We start from the raw sequence: 24,048 nt of genomic DNA, 5'->3' as shown, positions 1-24,048 counted from the left end.
ACCACTCCAGGCCCAGTACGTTGACGTAGCCAGGCAAGTCTATGCTGTCAACACAACCAACAAAATGTAATGAGCCCAATGGCTTGCCATGTCAGGCTGCAGCAGTGGCCCCTCTCCACCGTACTTTACATCCAGGTGACTAGAGTACCCTTTGCAGAAGCGTTCACTTAAGAAGTGGTAAACCACGATTCAATAATGCTTTAAGGTTTGCCTACAATGTGTTTTTGTTTTGACATAAGTATGCACAATGAAGCCAGAATACTTTTACAAGTTTACATTAAGCAAGGTAGAGAGCTTGATAGCGCAGTGAGGTCCTTTCCTTGCACGATGAGAGCAGCTGAGAGAGCTGCAGTGGAGCGACTTTGGTGTGTTGGCAGTTGGGCCACTGAATCCTGGAGCCCGTGCAGGTTGGGACAGAAGAAGTCTAGCACAAGCCGCGCCCAAGGGGTCTAAGTCACGATGTGGTAAGAGCATCATAGAGTTTACACGAGAGATCTGTGAGCTCTGCGAGCCCAGTGACTGCAGGACGAGAGGGTCCTTTGAGCTGTGCATAGTCCCAGCACTCACCAATATCTTTGTGAATTTCTTTTGGTGGCAACACCACACTTCATATTATTACCACCTGCTGACGACGCTTTGGCCATGTCTGGGTGTAGCCCTAAGGATCCAGTATCTAGTATTTAGTAGCGCCTGCCGGGTCTGTATTTCCCTTAAGCCCTTTCATTGACAGTTTACATTCTACTTGCAGAGAACTTATCAAGACCCTGTTAGAACCTCGTACCAACTCACGGCAAGGGGCAAGGGTAGAGCGAGGCTTAGAAGTCAGGATGGTGGTGGCCATAACCTTGGAGGACTTCCCAAAGATGATAGTGGAATGGCCAGGGAGGCCTTCCATTGACCAGTCCCGAGCCAGAGGCAGGGGTAGGACCTGACATTACGCAAAACATGTGTGGGGGTGGGTCGCCTGAAGCGATCATAAAGGGATCATAAAGCGATCATGCTCATGGGAGCCAGACCCAAACGGGGAACGCCCCATTTGAAAACCACTGGCAATTACTGCACCCAGAGTTCATCACCTCCCCCTGCTTCGCGTCCAACTGTGGGGCAGACATTTCAGTATTTCAAAACTTCTGACTCTAACACCTTGAACAAATCAGTGGGCATGAAAACAACAGACACTCTGGATCATAGGCACACAAATGAGCTGAACGACCTGAGCCTGGTTGAACACACGGACTTAATGGCTAGAGAGGAGGCAATCGTCCAAAATAACACCATTGTCCAACACACATGCAATCCATCGCTTGTCGGATCGCCAACCCAGTTAACCAAATTCATTGAAAATGAGGGTGAGGATGATGGCATTACCAACTACTCCACTCTCAAACAACTGACATTCATAATGGGAATGTCTGCACCACACATTAAGAGGAGCGGATGAGCGAATTTGCCTCACCTCGCTGACTCTGTCAGCATTAAGAACGGTCTTAAGTTCCTTCGTCACACAATATGACAACATTTTGAACAAATTGAGAATCCATTCTATTATGCTCTCCAACATAAACATTAAAGTGGAAGATATGTGCACACTCAAAGAAATTCCACCCGGTCCGTGATGCCCTTGGCGCCGGAAGTCATACTAGTGGCTGCACCTGTACTGATAGCATCTGACTTGGATGAGGAGGTGGGTCAACCGTTATGTTTAGTGGTCAGCAGGAATGGTTTTACACCCGGATCGGGGGGCCGGAAAACTGGAAAAAACCCAAAGCTGGAGAACTCTTGGGATATAGGCACCCTAAAGCCCTGCAACATGATCTCGGTGAGCAAAAGTGGTCAACGGGCAAAAGCCTCCAAAGAAGGGGCGGATCAAATGAAAAAAAATTACAAATCAGAAACCGCCTAAAAGAAGAAACGCAGCCAGCCACACTTTCTTCAAGAAGTTAACCACAAGGGAACTACTGATGTCATCTCAACACAGACCCAGCCTTTGTGCTCACCTTCGAGGTAGCCCAGTGGAAGGGCGTGGGTAATGGGAGGAGATTGACAGGTTCTGGTCCAGGTTGCTTGGCAACCAGCCCCACAAAAGTGGTGAGAACGGCATTTGGTAACAAACTGGCACCTCTGGGCCCCAGGGGTTTGTAAACAACTCCAACAAATCCCCCAACTTGAATCCAAGTTTGGGGGATAACAAGTCGCATGTAGAGAGTGTGGCATGCCAAACTAGTCTGGAGCTGCTGAATTTAAACGCCCCATTTTCTACTGACCTTAAGAACTGGGGCGTAGCATGGGGGGATGTGCTGAGGTCCCACCAAAGGCCCTTCTTTCAATGATGGCCTATTGGCTCTGGCTCACCCTGGTCATAACAAAGTGAGGGCAGAGCACCTTACGCTAAACGGGTGGGGTGCAACAACACTTAACGAGACATGAGGACACGCTTCCTGGCAATAGAGGGGTCTCATTGCAGGACACTTGGGGTGCACAGATGAGGGTTCAGGCCCCTAAGGGCTCCCCGCATCAGCAGCAAAAGCGTTTAATCTGCACACTTGGTCAGATGTCTGGAATGGCCAGGGACCCACAAAGCCAGCCAAGGAGGATGAGCTGAGGAGCAATCTCTCAAGAAACACTTCCCCACTAAGCACCACGGATTGGGGGCAAATATCGGCCAAGACTCGAGGAACATCGAACCAGTACAAAAAAGGAGGGCCACAACCTCCGGCCTCTAGGGAAAAGCCAGGGAAGCAGAAAGGTGTTCAGATCATGTTGTCACACACCATGGGACAGGGCTACTCGTTATGTCTAAATAGGTCCGAAAAACTGAAGCTGCAGGCCCTTGCTTCTGGTGACATAGGCGGAATCGAATTTCCTGACAAAAGGGACGTCACTTGCTGTATTATGCACTTTAGTTCTAAATTGGTGAACGAATGGGTCATATCGGAAAACAAAAGCCTTCACAATCTAGGCCTCACGGTCGCCCCAATTAGTGTCCCCACTGCAAAAGTCTTGGAAACTACCCACTCCAATTCAAATCAGGTCCAGAAAAAGTTAGAACTAAGAAATGCACCCGCTGAAGTTCACCACTTATCAAAGTATGGCACAAACAAGGTTAACTGGCCCACTGTCATCTCTTCATTGTGGAAAACGGTGACTGGGTGAGGAAGCCTCCTGCGTGGAACTTAGGACCATCAAGAAAGTGCTCGCAGATTTCGATCCAAGCACTCAAATGTTCACTTTGGCTTCTTGGAATGTGAGGGGTTTTTCAAAACTGACCCAAGTCTCAAGCACGTTGGAAACACTAAATCCTTACTCAATGATATGCTTTCAGGAAACCTATGCTTGGCAAGAATTGGTTTGGTATGGGCACCTGCTATTCCAGCACATGGCTCTGAGAACAAACGGGGTTTGTCCCTTAGGGGGCTTTGTATTGCTATCAGGCAGGGTATAGGAATAAAAGGGAGCTTGATTGCCAGTAACTGCAGGGGTCCTTTGATGGTGGCCATAGACCTGGTAGAAAATGTAGTAAGGCAACATATCCTGGTGATAAACACCTATTGGCATCCTGCACATGGGCAACTGTACCTGTTTTTGTCAAATGTAGGGAAGGTCCTTACAGAGCTTGTGGCCACATCTGACGAGGGGGAAATTACTGCGGTAAGAGACTGCGGTTGGGAGGGCCTGAACTTCCCCTGTATAAGGGAGAAGGTGGGGGCAGTGACCTTCCTAATATTCATGGGTGGATCCGGGGTAGCAGGCACAGCAGTGGCTGATGTTTAGGTCAGGCCCGCAGGTCATGTGCACATTCAATGAATGATCATGCTGACCAAAAGAATGACCAAAAGACTGCATCATGGGTCTGGGGCGCAATCAATGCAACATGGGTGCAGTCGATGGCTGCAATGACGGGCACTTGTGCGATGACATAGAAGCATGCCTTGAGGTCATTCACTTGGGCCTGGGTGGTTTGCAGCGCCATGCAGCAGCAGGGCAACCAGCACCTCGCCCAGGACTGCACTGAATGTTGACTGGGCCATGCCATGCATCATGGCAACAGAGTGCAGGAAAGTGCCAGTCTCCAAGAACTGCAGTACTGCCACCAGCTTGACCAGTGGAGGCACGGTTGTGCGGATGGCAATCCTGCTCCCAGTGTCATTTTGGATCGTGGCCAGCAGCTCAGTGATGGTCGCCCTATCCAGCCGGTACTCTGTTACTATCTGGGTGTCACTGAGGGCCCAGGGTGATAGCCTGGGGATGGGTGCACGCCTTGCTGGGGCCCTCCTCCTCCTCCTCCTCCTCCTCCTCCTCCTCCTCCTCCTCCTCCTCCTCTCCACCCACCCACCGTGCTCCCTGTACCCTGCCCTGGTTGACCAGCATCTGTAGCTCCAGGTGCAGCATGTGGAATTGCATGTCAAAGCTCCTAGCAGAGAATGGCAGCATGGTGTTGAAAGATGTGCTTGGGGCCTGTGTGGGTCTTTTGTAGCCCTCTGGTGTGCATAGTATGCACCTGTGTCTTTGTTCCTGGCACCTGGGTTCATTTACCTCCAGCTGGAGGCTGGGGGTAATTCCAGCTGTATTATTGACGGAAATGGGGTTGTGATAGGTCTGTGATAACGCGCTGTATTGTTGGCAGTGTTTCTGCTGGCTGTAATAATGTTGGCTGTGCTACCGCCAGGCCCTTTTGGGTCCGGAGCTAATTTTGCAGGGCCATGATCTGGCGGATCGGTATTCCAGGCAGTAGTACTGTTACCGCTGTATTTAAGGGCTACCACCCATCTCGTGATGAGGCCCAATGAATGCAGGGTCCAAACGTCTGTACTGCGATGTCCACTGCAGACTGTAGAGTGGCCGCCTGTTCATTCCATGGACCACTTGGTGAGTGCATAAGACGGCCTTGTTTTGAAATTTCATAAACCTAATATTACAAACAAATCACAATCAAACAACATAAAAAAGACTGCCGTCTTGTTAAAAAAAAGTAACGTAATGTTCTGAACTTTCATGAAAATAGTTTAAAAAAAACACACAATCAACTGAAAAAAAGCCCGCCTTCTTTCCAACACCAGCAGCAAAGGGAGGGCTCAGTAAAGTCTGGACAATGATGAGTTAATTGACCATAATGTAAACCATGATGTGCTAACTGGGCATAACGGATAAGTTAATTATGTGTGAAATTGACAGGGTGTAAATTAGCAATGAAGTGCCAAGTAGGTACAGTGAAATCAGACATCATTTTCCAACTGGGCATAATGTAAAATGGCAACAATCTACTAAGGGCGATTAATGAAATTAGATAACTGCCCATAATGTCAAATGGTGGTAGCAATTGGCAACGACGTGCTTACTAAACAAAACAATGTAAACTGTCAACGATGTCCCAGCAGAGTTCAAATAATCATACATAAATAAACAGAACATTATTGATACATCGAAATATTGGTTTTATAGTGGCATTTTAGTGGAACTAATGATGGGGTGATTGCTATATTTTAGGGTTTTACTCCCTATCTTTTAAAGTTGGGAGTAAATTGATGGGGAGTAAAAATGTAAGTCCAATTCCCAATAAGAGTATTTGTAAACAAGTAAAAATAGATTTGAACTGAAAAACGGAAATGTTTTTGTAATAATTATTCCTTTACACCAAGTTAGTCATAGACTTTAAAAGATACAGGTTTACTTATTTCAATAAGACAGTAACAATAGTAGTTTCTTCCTGTGGTACTACCTAGGGTACTGGTCCGGGCATATCCATGGATCTGTGAGGGTGAAAGCAGGGATGCAGGTTTCTACATGTATTTTTACTCCCTATTTTTTTATTTTTGGGAAATATTTGCCATTGTTTTGGGAGTAAAAGTGGCTGATACACCCCTTATCTGTAGGGCTGGAGCTCATGAACAATCACTCTTCCCAATCTTTGCCTTTTGACTGCAAACCTGCCTTTTTTTATTGTTCCCGTGCTAAACTGTTCTGAGCACTTGGCTTGAATCCTATCGCTGCTTGACTGCCTCAGCTCAGGGGACCTATGTACCTGCAACAGTTGCATTTCGTGCCCAGCCTCACACAAGCGAGCAAAGGCCATGTACTATTTGCATGGGGGATATGACTGGATACAGTATGCCTCAGACACTGCATCTGGAAAACTGGATCGTGATTGCGGCATGAATTCTTGCTTCTCAAAAGATTGGTACCCGTTCCAGAAATAGGTGGCCATTCAGAGAAGTTCTTGATACCTCAACCCATTTAGGAGCAGAGGGGTTGTCCAGTGTGCCCCACAGTGGGGCGTGAAAGCAGATAAGGTATAAGTGGCTCTGAGCCTCCCACCCCAATTTGCCCACAGGTCTTCTCTGTTATGAGCCATTTGACCGTTTCCAGGGGTTGTGTGTTTGACGCGCTGGCTACAAGAATCTTTGAATATAGTCTTTGTGCCTAAAAACAAATGTTCTCTTTCACAGCTAACGAACAGGTGATACTGAACTCGAACTGCAAGATCATCAACCTGGCCGAATGCTTGAAGGAGAAGAGCAAGTGCGGCCCAGATGGTGAGCAGCATGTCAATGGGGATCCTGGATGTTGCTCAGGGGTGAGGATGTGGGGATCCTGGATGTAGCCCAGATGGTGAGCAGCATGGGGATCCTGGATGTGGCTCAGGGGTGAGGATGTGGGGATCCTGGATGTGGCTCAGAGGTGAGGATCCAGGGCTGAGGGAGTCATTGCAATGGTTGAATCTCAGGGGGAGGAGGGGAGAGAAGGAGGGTAGTGAAATGGGAAGAGTTTAAAGCTTACAAATGTGAAATATAAGGTTCTGCCGCAAACATGAATCATCCAATGGAGAGAGAACTTTTAGCTGAAACCAATAAAAGGCAGATAACACGCATGTCAAGAAAACAGTATATTTTAGGTGGACATACAGAGTCTTTTTTAATTAAAGGAAATCTAAGGACGCCAGGTACGGTGTCACCGGCAGGAAGGCGTGACTTTCGCTATACAAGCAGAAACAGCGGCCAGATATCCTAGAATGTTTGGTGGAATAATGTCCATTCATTTAAAGCAGCAAAGTTCCTACCATCTACCCTGTAGACATTCACCATATGGGAGAAGAAGGAGATGAGGGTTGTAATACTGCTCAACAACACTACTGTTAACTTTTTGAAAAACATAAAAGAAACGCTCATGCATGTACTAGGCACTCTTCTCTATCCCTCTCCAGCATCACCTAACCTCTCTCCGCCTCTATCATTCTAGTCTCCATCGATCTGCTGGATGAAACTGGAGTCATGGCCAACTTGGGTGAGATGGAAGACTCTCCGGAATATGCCAGCAATTATCTCCATGAAAGAGGCCACTACGTCCTCATCAAAGTCATACGTAAGTCACTACCTCTTTAAATCACAGAAAAATTAACAGCGTTCAGCATGGGTGTTTAACATCAATTGACTGCACACACCCCGAACCAGGACCAACAAAGGTATCTCCTGCCGCAGTATAGGCACAGCCTGTGCACAAAATGGCCACTGTTTACAAATTGGGGCCTACATCCTGAGAGCATTGGTTATTTATGGTGGGCAGTGAATAAGTCGAAAACATTATGTCGAAAGAGGTAAAACAAAAATAAATTTACAAAAAAGGGGGTTTGGGGGGGGGGAACCGCCCATTTCGAACAAAAAGCAACCAAAAAAAGAAATTCGACATTTCTTTTTTTTACTTTTTTTTTTAGACATTATGACTTTCGACATAATGTAATTCGAATTTATCACTATAAACCGTTATTTATAATGCGCTTAAGCACAGACCCAGGGATCAAACCTGTTTTGCTTGCAAGGCGAGCACGTTGCCCTTGAGCTATCCTCCCAATAGGGCAAAACTCACTAGATCTCAGATTGAGCATCTCGATGAGCTCCCCAGCAAGGGACAGGATTTTACCAGTCACCGCTCTACTATAGAGAAGTGCATAATCATAATCCCTGCGTTCCGTGCGTACAGAGTCCAATTCCTAGGTACAGACACTTGAATGCCCAAGGAGATGTATAGCCCGTAATCCGCACCCAAGGTATGGGAAGGTCAGTGTGCTAGGAGATGTAAATGAAGGATTTCACTTTTTTCCCGGGAAGCTCACTCCACGTTATTCCAGTCTTCTACTGGTATTAATTTCCACCATGGTGACTATGCGTGGCCACATGACTCCATGTCACTGGGACACCACTTTGTTCAATCCTGGGCATTCATTGGGAAGCAGAGTGCATTGTGGGAGTTGTGGTCTCAATTTAGTCTAAATTGGGGGATTGAATGTAATCAACTGATAAGCACACTTTCGTCAAAGGAAAGCCCAGGAATGGCAAAGTGATGTAGCCGCAACATGGAGCGGCAGGAAGGCAGGTCAGATAAAAGGTGGTATGGCATATATGAAAGCACAGCGCCACTACCTGTGCACAGGGTGAAAGATTAGGCGAGTCCACTGATGCTTGCCAATGGATCAGGGAGTTGACCATCCGTGGTCTCTAGAAGTTTTCTACACCATACATTAGCATTCTAGGTCATGAATGTAGAGTTGAAAAAAATGACAAGACACTCCATATCCATTAGAATCCAAGTACTATGTTAACTCGCAAGATCCCATGATGATCCGGAGAGTGACGGGTGGTGTGTGATCCAGAGAGTGAAGGGTGTTGTGTGATCCAGAGAGTGAAAGGTGGTGTGTGTGATCCGAGAGTGAAGGGTGGTGTGTGTGATCCAAAGAGTGAAGGGTGGTGTGTATCTTAAAAATGTCTGCAGTTCTCATTAAAGCAGACATTGTACCTAGATGGTCGGTGTCCCTTGCACTAAACAGAAGTAAAATAATAGTTTACAATTGATGAAAGTTTTGGTCTGTAAACAATAGCTCATTGGTTTTCCTATGGCAGGAGGAGATGGAACGGAGCCGACGCGTTACGAGTCCCTTCTGGAGAACCTTGGAAGGCGGCACCCCGAATTGGCTGGTAAGGCACAGATTCTAATGAGAAGACTGTTGAATCAGACTGCTTACGTAAGATCCAGGTGCAGCCTCGGTCGGAGGTGGTGGTGTATAGGAACATCAGAACTGTTCTTCATATCCAGAAAGCTGAGTGGCAGCAGACTAGGACCAAGGTTTATGACAAAAGGGGAGAAACCCACGTTTTGTTTCATATTGAGCACCAAAGTTATATTAACAATATTCTCAATGTTTTCCTAAATGTTCACGCCACCTTCTCTTAACAAAAAAAGACATCTGTACTTTTGTGTTCCTCCCTACACGTGCCTCACATCACCACTGGCTTAATGCTGGAGATCTGCATCAGTGCACCCCACAGATTTGATAAACAAGTGCATTTAAAATACAACAAATACTCTATAAGGAGCCACCTAAGCGTCAAGGGCCCAAGCCAATTCTCAGCCTGTTGCAGTGAATAAAGCTTGTGCACATCACTGGTCTCAATAGAAGCAATGTCTCTCTCTCTAGACTCAAGCACTGCTGCTCCTCAGCCAAGAGCAAAGTCCACATGTGCACGGAATCACTAGAAGCAATGGAGCTCTCTCTAGTCTCAAGCACTGCTGCTCCTCAGCCAAGAGCAAAGTCCATATGTGCACGGCATCACTAGAAGCAATGGAGCTCTCTCTAGTCTCAAGCACTGCTGCTCCTCTGCCAAGAGCAAAGTCCACATGTGCACGGCATCACTAGAAGCAATGGAGCTCTCTCTAGTCTCAAGCGCTGCTGCTCCTCAGCCAAGAACAGAGTCCACATGTGCAGGCCAGTGGTCTCACTAGAAGCAATGGCGCTCTCTTTAGTCTGCAGCACTCCTACTCCTCAGCCAAGAGCAAGGTCCACATGTGCACAGCAGTGGTCTCACTAGAAGCAAAGGAGCTCTCTCTAGTCTCCAGCAATGCTACTCTTCAGCCAAAAGCAAAGTCCACATGTGACCGGCAGTGGTCTCACTAGAAGCAATGGCGCTCTCCCTAGTGTCAAGCACTGCTACTCCTCAGCCAAGGGCAAAGTCCATATGTGCACGCCAGTGGTCTCACTAGAAGCAATGGCGCTCTCTCTAGTCTCCAGTGCTGCTACTCCTTGCCAAGAGCAAAGTCCGCATGTGCACGGCAATGGTCTCACTAGAAGCAATGGCGCTCTCTCCAGTCTCAAGTGCTGCTACTCCTCAGCCAAGAGCAAAGTCCACATGTGCACGGCAGTGGTCTCACTAGAAGCAATAGCGCTCTCTCCAGTCTCCAGTGCTGCTGCTCCTCAGCCAAGAGCAAAGTCCAGAATTGCACAGCAATGGTCTCACTAGAAGCAATGGCGCTCTCTCTAGTCTCCAGTGCTGCTACTCCTCAGCCAAGAGCAAAGTCCACATGTGCACGGCACTGGTCTCACTAGAAGCAATGGCGTTCTCTCCAATCTCAAGCGCTGCTGCTCGTCAGCCAAGAGCAAAGTCCACATGTGCATGGCACTGGTCTCACTAGAAGCAATGGTGCTTTCTCCAGTCTCAAGCGCTGCTACTCCTCAGCCAAGAGCAAAGTCCACATGTGCACGGCAGTGGTCTCGCTAGAAGCAATAGCGCTCTCTCCAGTCTCCAGTGCTGCTGCTCCTCAGCCAAGAGCAAAGTCCAGAATTGCACGGCAATGGTCTCACTAGAAGCAATGGCGCTCTCTCTAGTCCCAAGCGCTGCTGCTCCTCAGCCAAGAGCAAAGTCCACATGTGCATGCCAGTGATCTCACTATAAGCAATGGCGCTCTCTCTAGTCTCCAGTACTGCTACTCCTCAGCCAAGAGCAAGGTCCACATGTGCACAGCAGTGGTCTCACTAGAAGCAATGACGCTCTCTACTCTCAAGCACTGCTACTCCTCAGCCAAGAGCAAAGTCCACATGTGCACGGCACTGGTCTCCCTAGAAGCAATGGCGCTCTCTAGTCTCAAGCACTTCTACTGCCCAGCCAAGGGCAAAATCCACATATGCACGGCAGTGGTCTCACTAGAAGCAATGGCGCTCTCTCTAGTCTCAAGCACTGCTACTCCTTAGCCAAGAGCAAAGTCCACTGTGACAGAAAGGACCATGTTCAATCGGGCTGGTCACAATAAAAAGTGCAAGGGGTTGCCTGTCCTTATTCTTTTCTGTAAATCTTATACATTTCAGACATCACAGAGATGCATCAAGTCTCCACTGTATCTAGGCACTGCAGGACACACAACCCCAGCATCTGTCTCGCTCCCCACGCCTGGATCCACATGCACGCCATGAATCCCAGGTAAACTTTGCTGTGTGCACATGTAGACTGCGAGGATCATCCTAGACAGGCCTCATTACGCCATTGGTTTCAGCAGACTGCACAGGCAGAAAATATCTCGGGACAATCCAATGAAGCACACAGTGAGGATCATCATCGGTGGGCATCATTACCCCATACATTTCAGCAGACTGCACAGGCAGAAATGTTCGAAGTTCTTTGCCTTTTGTTTGGCTGGTCATGCGTCCTTCTTCCTCGTCATGCACCTTGTCTGCACGTGTTGTGGTTCTTCCCCGTTGTCTGCAGTCTCTTCGCGGTGGGGTGCAGGCAGAGGGATTTCTCCGATTTATGGCTTGATGTCGCCCAAGAAGATCCAAGCTCTTCTTCCCTGTAACTTGACTGCAGAGGGTGTGACGTCCTCCACTCTAAAGGGGCCATTGAACCTTGGCTCGTCCCATTTTTTTCTCATGTGATTTCTCACCAGGACCGTGTCCCCAGGGAATATTGGAGGAACACGGAATTCTGGCACTTTGTCTGTTGGAGCGTCTCCTTCTGTGTTCTGTCCTGCCCTACACCCTTCTTATCGTCGCTGCAGCTGGCCTGAAATTACAGTAAGACATGATGTCATGCAATTCAAGTAATTTTGCATTTCCAATCCTAACACTTCTCCTGTTGGCTGAGCATCACATCTAGCTCTATTTCGAGGTGTTAATGGCGTGCACATCCTTCTGCCCATCACGATTTCATGCGGTGTGATATGGTGGTCAGAACCTGGCTGGTTTCTGAGTGCATACAGTCCCAGTGGACGACAGGGCAATCATGCCTTCTTCAGAGTATGCTACAACTTGGCTATCCTTTACTTTAACAAGCCATTGAGCTTCTTGCATATCCCATTCCCTTGAGGATGATACACCGAACAAAACTTGGGCTTTATACCGAGCAACAAGCTAATCTGTTCAAATACTGCATTAACAAAATGAGGACCATTGTCTGACCTCATGACTTCACAAACTCCCCATCTGGGAAACACCTCACTCACCAGGAATTTGGCCGCACATGTAGAGTCTGGGTGTGTACATGGACCTGCTTCTATCTATCTAGAGAATGGACACACCACAACAATTAGATACCTGTACCCGTTACATACTTGAATCATATCGACATAATCGATATGCAAGTGCTGAAAAGGCCCATTAGGCCTTGGGATAACTCCTCTAATCACACACAGTGTATGCCCAGCCGTGAACTGCTGACAGATTATACAGTTTACCATAAAAAATGCAACGTGTTCTGCCAAGTTCGGTATGAACCAGTCTTCGGCAATTGTTGCTGCTAGATTCTCCTTTGTCATGTGCACTGGATAGTGTAACTGTTCCAGTGCTATGTTCAATAAGGCTATAGGCATCACTAGTTTACCAGTGCTGTCTTGTCACCACAAGCTCTCGGAGGGGTTTAAAGAACACCCTTGTCGCTTCCATAGGTTCTTCTTTTCCTGTGGTGCTTCTCCTTGGAGCTCCATTAATGAGTTGTTGCCATATTGCTATAGCCTTCCTGCTCACTTCGTGCAACAATCATTCTCTCATGCACATCAACTATTTCCACACTCATTATTATTTCGTCTTTGGTTGTGACACGCTTGGCTTCAGTGTCTGCTGCTTGATTTCCATGTGAGATTAAATCTGTCCCTTTTGTGTGGGCGGCGCATTTTACGACTGCTATGCCCACTGGGAGTTGTAGTGCCTTAATGAGTCTGTCCAATAAGGCTGCGTACTGCACTGGCGTGCCGTCCGCTCGGAGGTAGCCCATCCTTTTCCAGTGTGCTAGGCCTGCGTGCACTGTCGACATCACATAGGCGGAGTCACTGTACACCGTTACTTCCTGGTCTGCGTGATTCTCGAGTGCGAGTATCAACGGCAATAATTCTGCAGCTTGTGCTGAATAATATAAGGGTAATCATGCACTAATAAGTACTCAAAATTCCCCATTTGCCATGTGTTTCATCACAGAGGCACCTGTATATCTCTGTCCATCGTTTTGATCGATCCTCGAAGAACCATCAACGAAGACGATTTCTCCTTCTGCCAATGCATTTTCTTTCACTCTGGGAATCTCATCATAAAATTCCTCATAGGCCGCGCAATCATGTATTGGCTCTCCTTCAGTGACTGGCTCTGCTATAAACATATCTGGGTTCACTATTTTGCATCAAACTATTTTAATCATTGGATTTGATATGACCACTTCATAAGCAGAAGCTCTCTGAGATGTCAATGTGCCTTTTGGTTTCTCTAAAATGGCAAATAATGTGTGCTCGATGAATAACGTCATTGGGCATCCTATCACAATGGTTGTAGCCTTCTCTATGGCGAACACTGCGGCAGCCAAACTTTGTTTGCACGGGAAGTGACACCTCATCACTGGGTCTAAATTCCCACTGTAGTATGCAAGGGGTTTATATCCCAGCATGGTTTTCTGTGTGAGCAATGCTGTCATAACACTGCCATTCGTGTGTGAAAACAGGTAAAATTCCTCTGCATAATTGGGGATCCCTAAGACTGGTGCTGTGCAAATGGGCTTTTTTAGTTCAACAAACCCTTCTTCATGGTCTCGGTCCACACAATTATTTCTTTCGTTGCCTGTGCTTTCTTTAAGGCTTGTAACAAGGGCCTGGTATAAGAGCTGTAGTCAAAGACCCATGCCCTGACATAATTACATAATCCTAGAAAACTCTGCATTTGTTTTATTGTGTGTGGCTTGACTGTTTTTGAAATGATTTCAGCTCTTTCAGGGGTAACTTTTTTCCCTTCATGTGAGATCAGCTGGCCTATGTACAGCACTTCTTGTTGACAATATTGTAACTTTTCCTTGTCAACTTTATATCCTTTCTCAGCCAGTATAATTAATAGCTGAATAGAATTGTGTCTGCACTTTTCCTCTGTTGTGCTGCAAATTAGAATGTCATCCACGTATTGCAAGACAACACTCTCTAATGCAATATTACTCAAGTCCATCAGGAGGACCCCGTTGAAAATCGAAGGAGACCCACAATATCCTTGAGTCGGCCTTGTGCTTTTCATATGAACTTGTCTGAATGTAAACAATGTCAAATCTTGTGCGTCTTTGTGCAATGTGATTGAGAAAAATGCATTCTTCAAGTCAATCACTGTGAAATACCTTGCTTCAACAAGTATATTACAAAGGATCGTGGACAGGTTTGGGACTAGAGGGAACTCGGCCTCGACTATCTGGTTTATCGGGTGAAGATCTTGCACTAGCCTCCAAGACCCCCTCCTCCTTTTTTTCACAGGGTAAATCGAAGTATTGCATGATGACTCTGATGTCACAAAGATGCCCTGCTCCATCATGGCAGAAATTGTCTTAAAATTCCCTTCATCTGCCTCCCTAGACATGGGACACTGTCGTGCTTTTGGTAATATTGCTCCTGGTTTCAATTTAATCTTCACTTCTCCGACTCCTTTCAGTAAGCCTACGTCATAAGGGCCTGTAGTCTATATTGAGACAGGCACCTTTGCCATGTCATCAAAATATTCAGGACGTGTTTGTGCCAACATCATTCTCTGAGGCACCTCCCTTTTGATCATTTTCACTCAACAAATGAGGTTAACCTCAACTGTCATCTGATCTTCACCTATTTGCTCTTCAAATAGATCGTCATCAGTGACGTCAGTCAATCTGTAACCTTCCTCAACGGCGATTACTGCGCACCATTGTCTCCCTTTATCATCACAACCATCAAGCAAAGCCTTCTCTCCTCGCACTATGGCTGCTTGTATTCTTAAGGCAAACACTTGTCCCTTTTCCTCATGCATAGGTATTCTTGGCCTGAACAGAAACTCATCTGGGGTTCTCATTGTTTTGTCTGCAAGGCCTGGTAGCCATGACATTAATATATGCACTCCCTATGCAAATAATTCTGGTTCTAATGGAATAGCTCTCATAGCCATTTGTCTTGCGTTTGCTCTAATCATTTCGCACACATTCAAATAATGCATTCCTGGAGTTGAACATACTATGCCCTTCTCCGTGAACGAGATTTTCATATTTAACTTTGTCATAAGGTCTCGTCCCAATATATTCACTGGTGTCTGCCTTGAATATAGCAGTGGCACTTCCATGTCACATTCTCCTATGGAAACTGGAAGTTCTTTTGTTGCTCCTGTTAAGCCCTGAGTATTTATGGCATCGCCGGACAAAGAAAGCTTGCCTTCACGTCTACACAAGCGTGTCGCACCCGTGTCAACTAAGAAAGAATATTCCTTATCCCCTATAAAGACATCTACCCTTTGTTCCTCATGATGGTTCGGTGTCACTGATAGGATAGAACACATCAGGTCTCCCAGTGAGCTGTCCTAGTTCATATATCATGTTGCCCCATTCTGAGTGAATGGATTTCCCCCGTCACTTGTGGCATCTCCTATTGCAGAATTCAGTACGTGTCCTGTGTCTGTTGTTTGTAACAGTTGCATTGGCGACTGTTGAGACTGTCCTTGTGGAAAATGTGTCACCTTCTGCTGTGGTTGCAAGCTTTGCTGTACTCTTGGTGCTTGCTGCTGCACAGTGTGATTCTGTACAAATCCATTTCCGCCCTGCTGCGAGAACGCAGATGGATTCACCATCCCTCCTCTTGTGAATTGGTCAATTTGCACCATTCCGTGCGTGCTAGATGCCCTGTCATCCCACACGTCCAACATGTTGGCGGGGGTCTGATTATTTGCCCATTTTGCATAGCCTGGTTTCCGTCTTGCATATTTTGAAAACCTCCTTGATTATTTTGAAAACCTCCCTGATTACTCTGCCATCCTCTTCCTCGAAAGCCTCTTCCTCTTGGGTAAAACCTGTTATTGCTTTGATCAAACTGCCTTCGGCTATTGGCCTTCTGCATGTTTGATCCATCTGTATTAGTTATCATTGCCCCCTCAATGGCATACTTTGATAAATGTTTTTGCACTAATTTAGCCTCTTCACCTTTTCGTGCAGCATCCTTTTTGCGATTCTTCTCTTGCAGCAATCTCCAATAGTGTGCCATGGTCAGCTATATTTCAGAACATGGCTTAGCCTCAATCCCTACCAATTTCTTGAGCTGCTTCTGTACCTGTTCTGACAGCTCTTGCCATAATATATTGTAAAACACGGGTATAGATTTCCCCCAAGATTCCCATGTTTCCAATACCCATGTGGCTTGGAAATTCTGAATGTAAAGCAGTGGATCATCTGACTCTTTCATCTTGCGTGTCATTATAGCTCCCATATCATAAGTGTCTGGGTATAGCACTCAAATCGCTTTCCATACCACAGTTCTGACATTGTTAAAGGGCACTCCATCATGCGCAGTATTAACTGTAGTCACCCCAGGGTAACCTGCACGTGTCCACACATCGTCAGCTCTATCACCAATTATGGCGATTAAAAGACCCTTAATATCCCCTATAGCTAACGTGTTCCCTCCTGTCATTTTTTCTAAGTCATGTATCCATTTTCCAGCTCCAGATGTCAACATTGGGAGCTTATTTTTCAGGTTTTCTCTATCCATGTGTGGCCAAGGTATATATTGTGGACTCGTTCCACCCTTTTCTAGTAAAGGGAACTGTGACACATGACACTCCTTTTCCTCTCTCATCATTTTTCTGTCTACTGAAGGGTTAATATTCCTGCATCGCCGTCTACCTGGCAATGTCCGTAATCTGCTCACATAGGGTGGTGGAGACACCCTCCTCTGACCGTATGATACTCCTTCATGCCGATCAGATTGTATGGCTAACTCTGATGCCTTAGGTGCAGACCCACGAGAATCCGCCCATCTTATTCCCTTTCCCCTAGAGAAGCGTCTTTCGCGACTCCTCTCGTCTTCTCTTTCTTCACATTCTTCTCTTTCTGAGTCCGATATTGTCTGTGCCCAACTCGTGCAACTTCTCTCATCCTCCTCATTTCTATTTAGAGTCAGCCTGTCTAATGACAGCTCTCTATTTCTGCTACTTCGGGGGCGTCCTCAGTATCGTACAACTGAGTGCTCTCAAGACGTTCATCCTATTCTTTCCCTTGGGGTACCTTTTCTAGCCCCATCTCATCGATCGTCTCTCCGATGCTTATGGTGCCGAAGTCATCTTCTATATTTGCCCTAGACGTGCCTGGTACTGAATCGTACTCATGAAAGAATTCTTCTATGTCTTCCCAGTCTACTACTGGATCTGGTTTTTTAACCTCTCTTTCCAGATATTCGAGATCCTGTGCTCTCTATCTTCGCTTGCGTTCTATGTCATCATCAAACTCTCTACGCTTTCTTGCTTCCTCTCTGACCCTGTCTTCTTCTTGCTTCCTCGCATTGCTTCGTTCATTTGCCCTTCGCATTTTCTCATCTCTTTGTCTTTTTATTCTCTTCTCCTGTATCTTTTGTTCTTCTTCTTCTATTCTCCTTTGTTCTATTCTATCCTGATCATCAGCTGCTCTTTGCTTATGATCACGTTTTCTTTGTTCTTCCGCCTTTTCCTGTTTTCTGACCTGCTCATCACGATCGAAGATTTAAGAGACAAGGATAAACTTACTCTACTTCTTCTTCTCGATCTCTCTGTGGCTTTTGATCTCGTCAATCATCAAATTATGTGTCGACACCTTAAACTAGCCGCCCATTTTTCTGATAAAGCCACAACCTGGATCAGTTCATTCCTGGACAACAGATCGATGAGTGTCTTCTCCCCACTAGCAGCAGCATCCCTGGGACCCGTCACCTGCGGGGTATCACAAGGTTCTTGTGTCTCTCCTACGTTGTACAACGTGTTCACAAAACCTCTATTTGATATTTTGGACTATCTGGGTGTCACATATACCAATTATGCTGACAACACCCAGATACTCATCCCAATCTCAGGAGACTACATCGCCGACTCTCTCTCTGTAAATGCTATCTACCTAGTCATCAGAGCCTGGATGGCGCAACACAGACTTTGTTTAAATGACGAGAAGACAGAGCTCCTCATTCTCGGCTCTCCTCAAAAACTATCCAAACTGGCCCCCGAGTTCAACTCCTTCATCATTGAAGGTAACACTATCAAGGCCTCTAAGGACACTAAAACATTAGGGATTTACCTCGACTCTACTCTATCCTTGGCCAGACAAATAAATGCAGTTTCCTCTGCAGCAGCATACACCTGCAAGCTTATTACAGCCAGCCGCCCTTTCCTTTCACCAGCCAACTGTGTCACACTTGCCAGGACTCTCGTGCTGTCAATAATTTACTAATGTAATGCCCTCTATCTGGGCATCAAGAGATGTAACTTTACAAATCATCCAAAACAATGCTATTAGAGCCGCTCTCAACATCCCTAGGAACTAACACATCTCAGACACCAGACGTAACCTGCGCTGGCTCTCCATCCCTCAACGAATTACACTGAAAACACTTGCTCTCACTCATAAATGCCTATCCAATCAAGCACCATTCTACTTAGCCAACAGATTCGCCCACCACAACACTAACAGACCTTGCAGAACTGCTCAGACTAACTGCCTCTCTATACCACACTTCAACCTTCAAAGATCTCGCGGAGCCAGCTTCCCAGTATTGGCGGCAAAACTCTGGAACTCGCTTCCTAACTTGCTAAGATCTGAACTGTCCTTCCACAGTTTTAAAAACATGGCTAAAGCTTGGCTAACTGTCCAAGACCCTTCACCTACTTGCCAACCACCTCACATGCGCTAGCCACCTCTTTACATAGTCAATGTCCTCCCGATCACCCGTAAATGCATTATGTATATATGTTTATAAATGTTATTGTAATTTTAAACTGTAATTTAAACTGTAATTGTACTACCATGTCTGCCTTATCATGTTGTAACTAAAATACGCGCCCGGATGCCCTCGGGCCTGGTGTGCTCTATAAATAAATAAATACAAATACAAATATAAATATAACTGCTCTCGTTTCTGCCTATCTTTTTTCTTAGCCGCTTCATCTCTTAATCGTTTTTCCTTTTCCTTCTCTTTCCTTTCTAATTCATCTTTCTCTCCCCTTTGTCTCATATGCTGAATGCCTTTACCATCGAGTTTCAATAAAATCTGACCTCCCATCCATTCGTTCTGTGTGAATGCCATCTCATCAGTCCTATCCTCATCTCCTTTCCATCTCTTCCCGTATCTAGAGATATACTTGCTTGTGCTTGGTCTCCTTTTTCCTTTTCGCGTCTCTCCTTGTCCTTCGGGACTTATCTCGGGAGGCAATATCTCTTTCTTTGTCCTTCTCTGGGCTTTCGTCACTACTTTGCGTAGGCTACTCATATGACGGGTTGCTATATCCCGTGGCTGCTTTAAGTTCCTTCAACGGGTGTAATCCTTCGTCTTTACTAGCTTTGCTTTTTGCTTCAGACGGGGCAGGTGGCGCAGAAGGATCTTTACCCCCCTCTGTGCATATATTCAGTATCCAATCTAACAGTGGCTCATCCTCCTTTTCCTGTTGGTACATTTTCCAAAGTTCTAAACTAGCTAGGTGTTTGTCTAACTTTTTGCCAGTATACGTGCCGTGCAAATATCGCGTCATGTGCTGCAGGACCGTTTTAGATAGCGATTCCGCCTTGTGGCCATGGCACAAACATTTTGTTTGCAGTCCCTTTAACCCATTCTGCACTGTACTGTTTAAGCTTGGATGCATGCTTCGGCAGCTGTTTGCACATGTGTATCAATGGGGTAATGTCTTCCATGCTTAACCTGTTTATCCTCTCCTTATATAACACTTTGTTATGCTTTACGTTTCACAAACAGGATCAACAATATGAGCGAGCACCAATCGTTGCAAGCTCCAATCCTGTTTTTTCAACAATAATTTCACTTTTATTTTTTTTAACAACAACCATCAATCCATGCCATGTAACATCTTACCGTTACAATTGTGCAATTTTCATGCTATTTTAAAAAAGTTTTTTACATTATGACGTCATAGATCTACTAAAAGCACATAAAACAGACAGACAGACTCCGGCCGGCCACACAAATGTCATGCCATCTGCTTCCTTATATGCATCCTGCCCCTAATTTGTATTCCGACATGGAATTTAAGCCCATTTCTTTCAGATCGTCTTTAATCGATCTGGTCTTCTACGTCATCCTATCAATTCAGGACCTTAAATGAAGGCTTCTTCTAGCAAACTTCAAATCCTAGGTACTAGGGTGTATACTCTTATCTCGGCCACTCCCGGTATCTCTCTATATTGCTCGGCCACCCTCGAGTCAATGTTTTCACCTTATATATACATTATACTCTTATTCTGATGTTATTTTGTGTCCCTCCTCCCTCCGTTACCTTCCCTGTACTTGTTTTTAAGGCATGCAATTTTTGTCAAAGCATTCAGTCTTTTTCACTCACCGTTAACATGTTTTTCCTCTCCGGACGCTCAGGATCACCGCCTTCGTTACCGCCTTTCCGTGCCGCCCGTTCGATCAGCTGCTCGTAGAAGTGGGAAGGGGTTCTTGGGGGAAAGCAAAGGTCCCTTCACACCTAACCTGCAGGGTTTTTAATTAACCTAACAACTATCTACGGGAGCTTCTTGTTCTTTCAGCCAGATGGCAAAGGACTTGTGATATTGCAGAGGACCCGAAGTTACTTATGTCGACGGCCAATGGGTGTTTTATCTAATCTAACCATCCTCTGCTACCAAGTGAACTGGATGGACCCCAGCCAGCCCATTTGACTGGGGGTCTCCAAACAGCCCTCTAAGATGAGTAGCAGCACCCCCGAGATAGATGGGGATGCAGATTCGTACTCTTGCACCAAATAACTATGACAACTCAATAGTTTGGCAAAGGGAGTTGTTTAATGACAAGTACAAAAACCGGGGAGTTCAATGAACATCAGCAACCGCTCGATCTTCCTTCTCGCTTAAACTCCACTTAATTTCAGAAAAAAACACAGTATTTATATCAAAAACTCATCATCACTGACGCGCAATCTTAAAAACCTAACATGCAACGCGATTGGTTATAGGAAGGTAACTTTAACATAGGTACTATAACTGTATGTGGTAACAGGGAGAGGGTTTAAATAATCAATGTCAGGTGGGGCAACTAAGCCCTTCCTTCAAAATGGCCACTGTAAACGTCACTAAAAGTACAACGTCTCATTGGTTCTACTCACTATAGGACCCTAGATTACACGGTCCACTATGATTGGGTTGGCATCAACCGCACTCATACTTTTCCACTTACGTCTAGCAGCATGCAGAACAACCAGCCAGGTGCAGGGAGTTTTTCTGCACCCCAGCTTCCCTCCAATTATGTTACAATCATTCATCACCTCAGTGGTCATGTGTCAATTATTTCTTTGTAGTTTGGCTTCGAGTCTGCTTCTTGGTCTGAGAAAGTTAAGGGGTATGGGTAGGGCAGGGATCCATGCGTAGGTGTGAAAGTCTCATCCCTTCCTGCCGTGATTAGGGCACCGTGAAATCGACCTCTTCTCCGTGTAATTTTGTGTATTTGATTTAATTCTGCCAGTCTTCTACCATCTGTGGCTTATCTTGACCTTTCTGAACAGGATACTCTGTTCTTTTTCTCTTTAATTGTATCCACTGTTGGCCTTTTCCAGCCCGATACGACCTTGACTTCTTGGCATGGTTACCTTCAGTGGGGGTTCTCTGCGTCTTAATTCTCGATTTGTTTGCTGCAACACTCTCCTCTTGAGACCTTTAGTAACCTTTGTTCAATTCTGCTCATGTTCGTAGTGAATTTACACTCATCTATAAAGTGCTTTTGAGGTATATATATGTATAGTTGGTGCTTGCCGCAATCTATTTTACTACTAAGCATAAGCACGCTTCACAATTTCTTTGCTTCTTGCGGTTTCTGGCATCTGTACACGTTTAAACTAACTGAATATCTTCATCGTGCATATGGCATAAGTTTCTGCATCTTGACATCAACTGCTTCACCGTAGGCTCAAGATGTCACTTATCCGTGATATTTCGTCTCTTTGTCAGTATTCTTATGTCATTATAACTTCTATATCTGTGTCAGTCCGATTTATTATGACATCACCATTCATCTTCCTTAGTATCTTCTTGGCTTCTTCGAGTATTCCATTCTGACAACCGTCATTTTGTCTTGCCTGTTGATATGGTTTTCTCAATGGGTACTTTACTGTCCATGTTTTCCTAGGTGTCGGTACTTCAATAGGTGCTGGTACTCTGATAGGCACCGACTGCGGATCTCTGCTGGTTCATTTGTTCATCATATGTCACATACTTTTGGGGTGAACGTACCTGGTATACAAAGGGGATGGCTGGAGTGTGGATGACCCTTGGCACTTCCTCTTCAAGTGTGTCGATGACGGAAGCTTAGCTGTAACTGTTGACGTAGTAGCTTGTGGCATAGATGATGCAGTCGTCAACGAGGTGGACGAAGTGGTCGGTGTGACAAGCGTTGACTGAGTTGTCAACAAGATAGTCGATGGTGGGACAGCCAAATTGTGTGCCTTGTGACCTTTTTTCATTTTCAACCTCGTAGAAGAGGAAGCACGCTCTATGGGACTGCCACTCCTGGCAGAGGCATGACTGTGGACAGAGGTCGAGTGAGAGGCCCCAGCACGCTCATAAAGCCATGTCACCAAGCTGCGATGATGGTTCCTGTGTGTATTAGATGAAAAGGATTGGCAGATGGGCCATATCTCCATATCGTGGTCTGGATGTAAGCAGTATAAGAACCTCTCATGGTGGTCCTCCACATACACATTTTTTTAGGCGACACTTAGTACAAGAATTAAAAAGGCATTTCTTTCAAGTGCCTGCCATCATGATGGTTGAGGAAGGACTCAGGCGTGGAGAAGAGCTCACACGGTCAGGAAACAAGTCACCAGGGAATGGAAAACGTGAAGAAAACGATGGAAACAAGTTTCCAAAAATAGGACAAAACATCAAGATTTTAAAGAGCAGAAAAATGAGTAATATGTGCATGTGCAGTACAAATCTAAATTCCCCAACTAAATTCCCCAACATTCCCCTACAGAGGACTACTGTCATTGGCTGGGGAGTATGACCCAAAGTGACAGCAATAGGCTATACATGTTACAGGCAGTTTTAAGCTTTAAAGCAAAACTGCTTTAATTTACCAAGCCTGATGATGGGGAATCTTCAATAAGCATGTGAATCCATGAAAGATCCAATGCGGGAGAACAGGGGTTGGTGAAAGGAGGAGAGAGAGAGTAAAGAGTTAGGAGGTGTTGAAGATAATGTTCAGGAAAGAAGAAAGGAGAAGTTTAGATGGGTGGGCATGTGTCTCCAAAAACGCTAAGATGACTGAGCTTAGGAAGGTAAGCCCTGAGCTTGGGAAGGATGAATTTAGGAGGGGGAGTAATGAACACAATGTATAAAAAAGGCTTTTATTAAAGTTGTCAGGATGGATTAAGGCCTAACTTGCCCTATGCTAAGGTGGGATTTCCCTTCGTAAAGAAACTAAGGAAAATCTGTGTCATTGGGTTCAACTGAAAAGTCTGTCTGTGTCCAAAACCTATACTTGCACTTATAACTAAAACAAAACAATGTGTAATGATGTCAACCATAAACTAAACAGTGTTTAAAAAGTAAGGTTCCGGGCTATTTCCAGGTCGGGCTTACTCTTCAGCTTCTTTTTACCCAAATTTCAATAAGTTAATTGCAATGTTAGATTTACCTTCTTTTGGACTTGAAGCAATTAAGTTCCACACTTTTGTAAAGGTCAGGATGCTATTCCCCAAGTTCAACATAGTTCTGGGGCAGCACGTCTTGGCGCTTCCTTCCCCAAGTCCAACATCAAAAGATTACATAAAAAGACATATCTTGAAGCTTTGTTTTTAAACTG

At 45.6% G+C, this 24,048-nt stretch overlaps 1 protein-coding gene across 1 annotated transcript in view; it reads left to right on the top strand.

Moving 5' to 3' along the window:
- The window catches only part of C10H22orf15 (chromosome 10 C22orf15 homolog), a 71,047-nt gene that overhangs the window by 32,617 nt on the left and 14,382 nt on the right, over positions 1 to 24,048 (top strand). Inside the window, exons 2-4 of the mRNA XM_069619924.1 lie at positions 6,444 to 6,530; positions 7,234 to 7,356; positions 8,889 to 8,963. Of these exons, the coding sequence (XP_069476025.1) occupies positions 6,444 to 6,530; positions 7,234 to 7,356; positions 8,889 to 8,963 (285 nt within the window). The remainder of the gene's footprint in view (positions 1 to 6,443; positions 6,531 to 7,233; positions 7,357 to 8,888; positions 8,964 to 24,048) is intronic.

Source organism: Ambystoma mexicanum, chromosome 10 (genome assembly GCF_040938575.1).
Source record: "Ambystoma mexicanum isolate Mex_15411 chromosome 10, UKY_AmexF1_1, whole genome shotgun sequence".
Classification (NCBI taxonomy): Eukaryota; Metazoa; Chordata; class Amphibia; order Caudata; family Ambystomatidae; genus Ambystoma; species Ambystoma mexicanum.
This window is presented reverse-complemented; position numbering and strand designations above follow the sequence as displayed.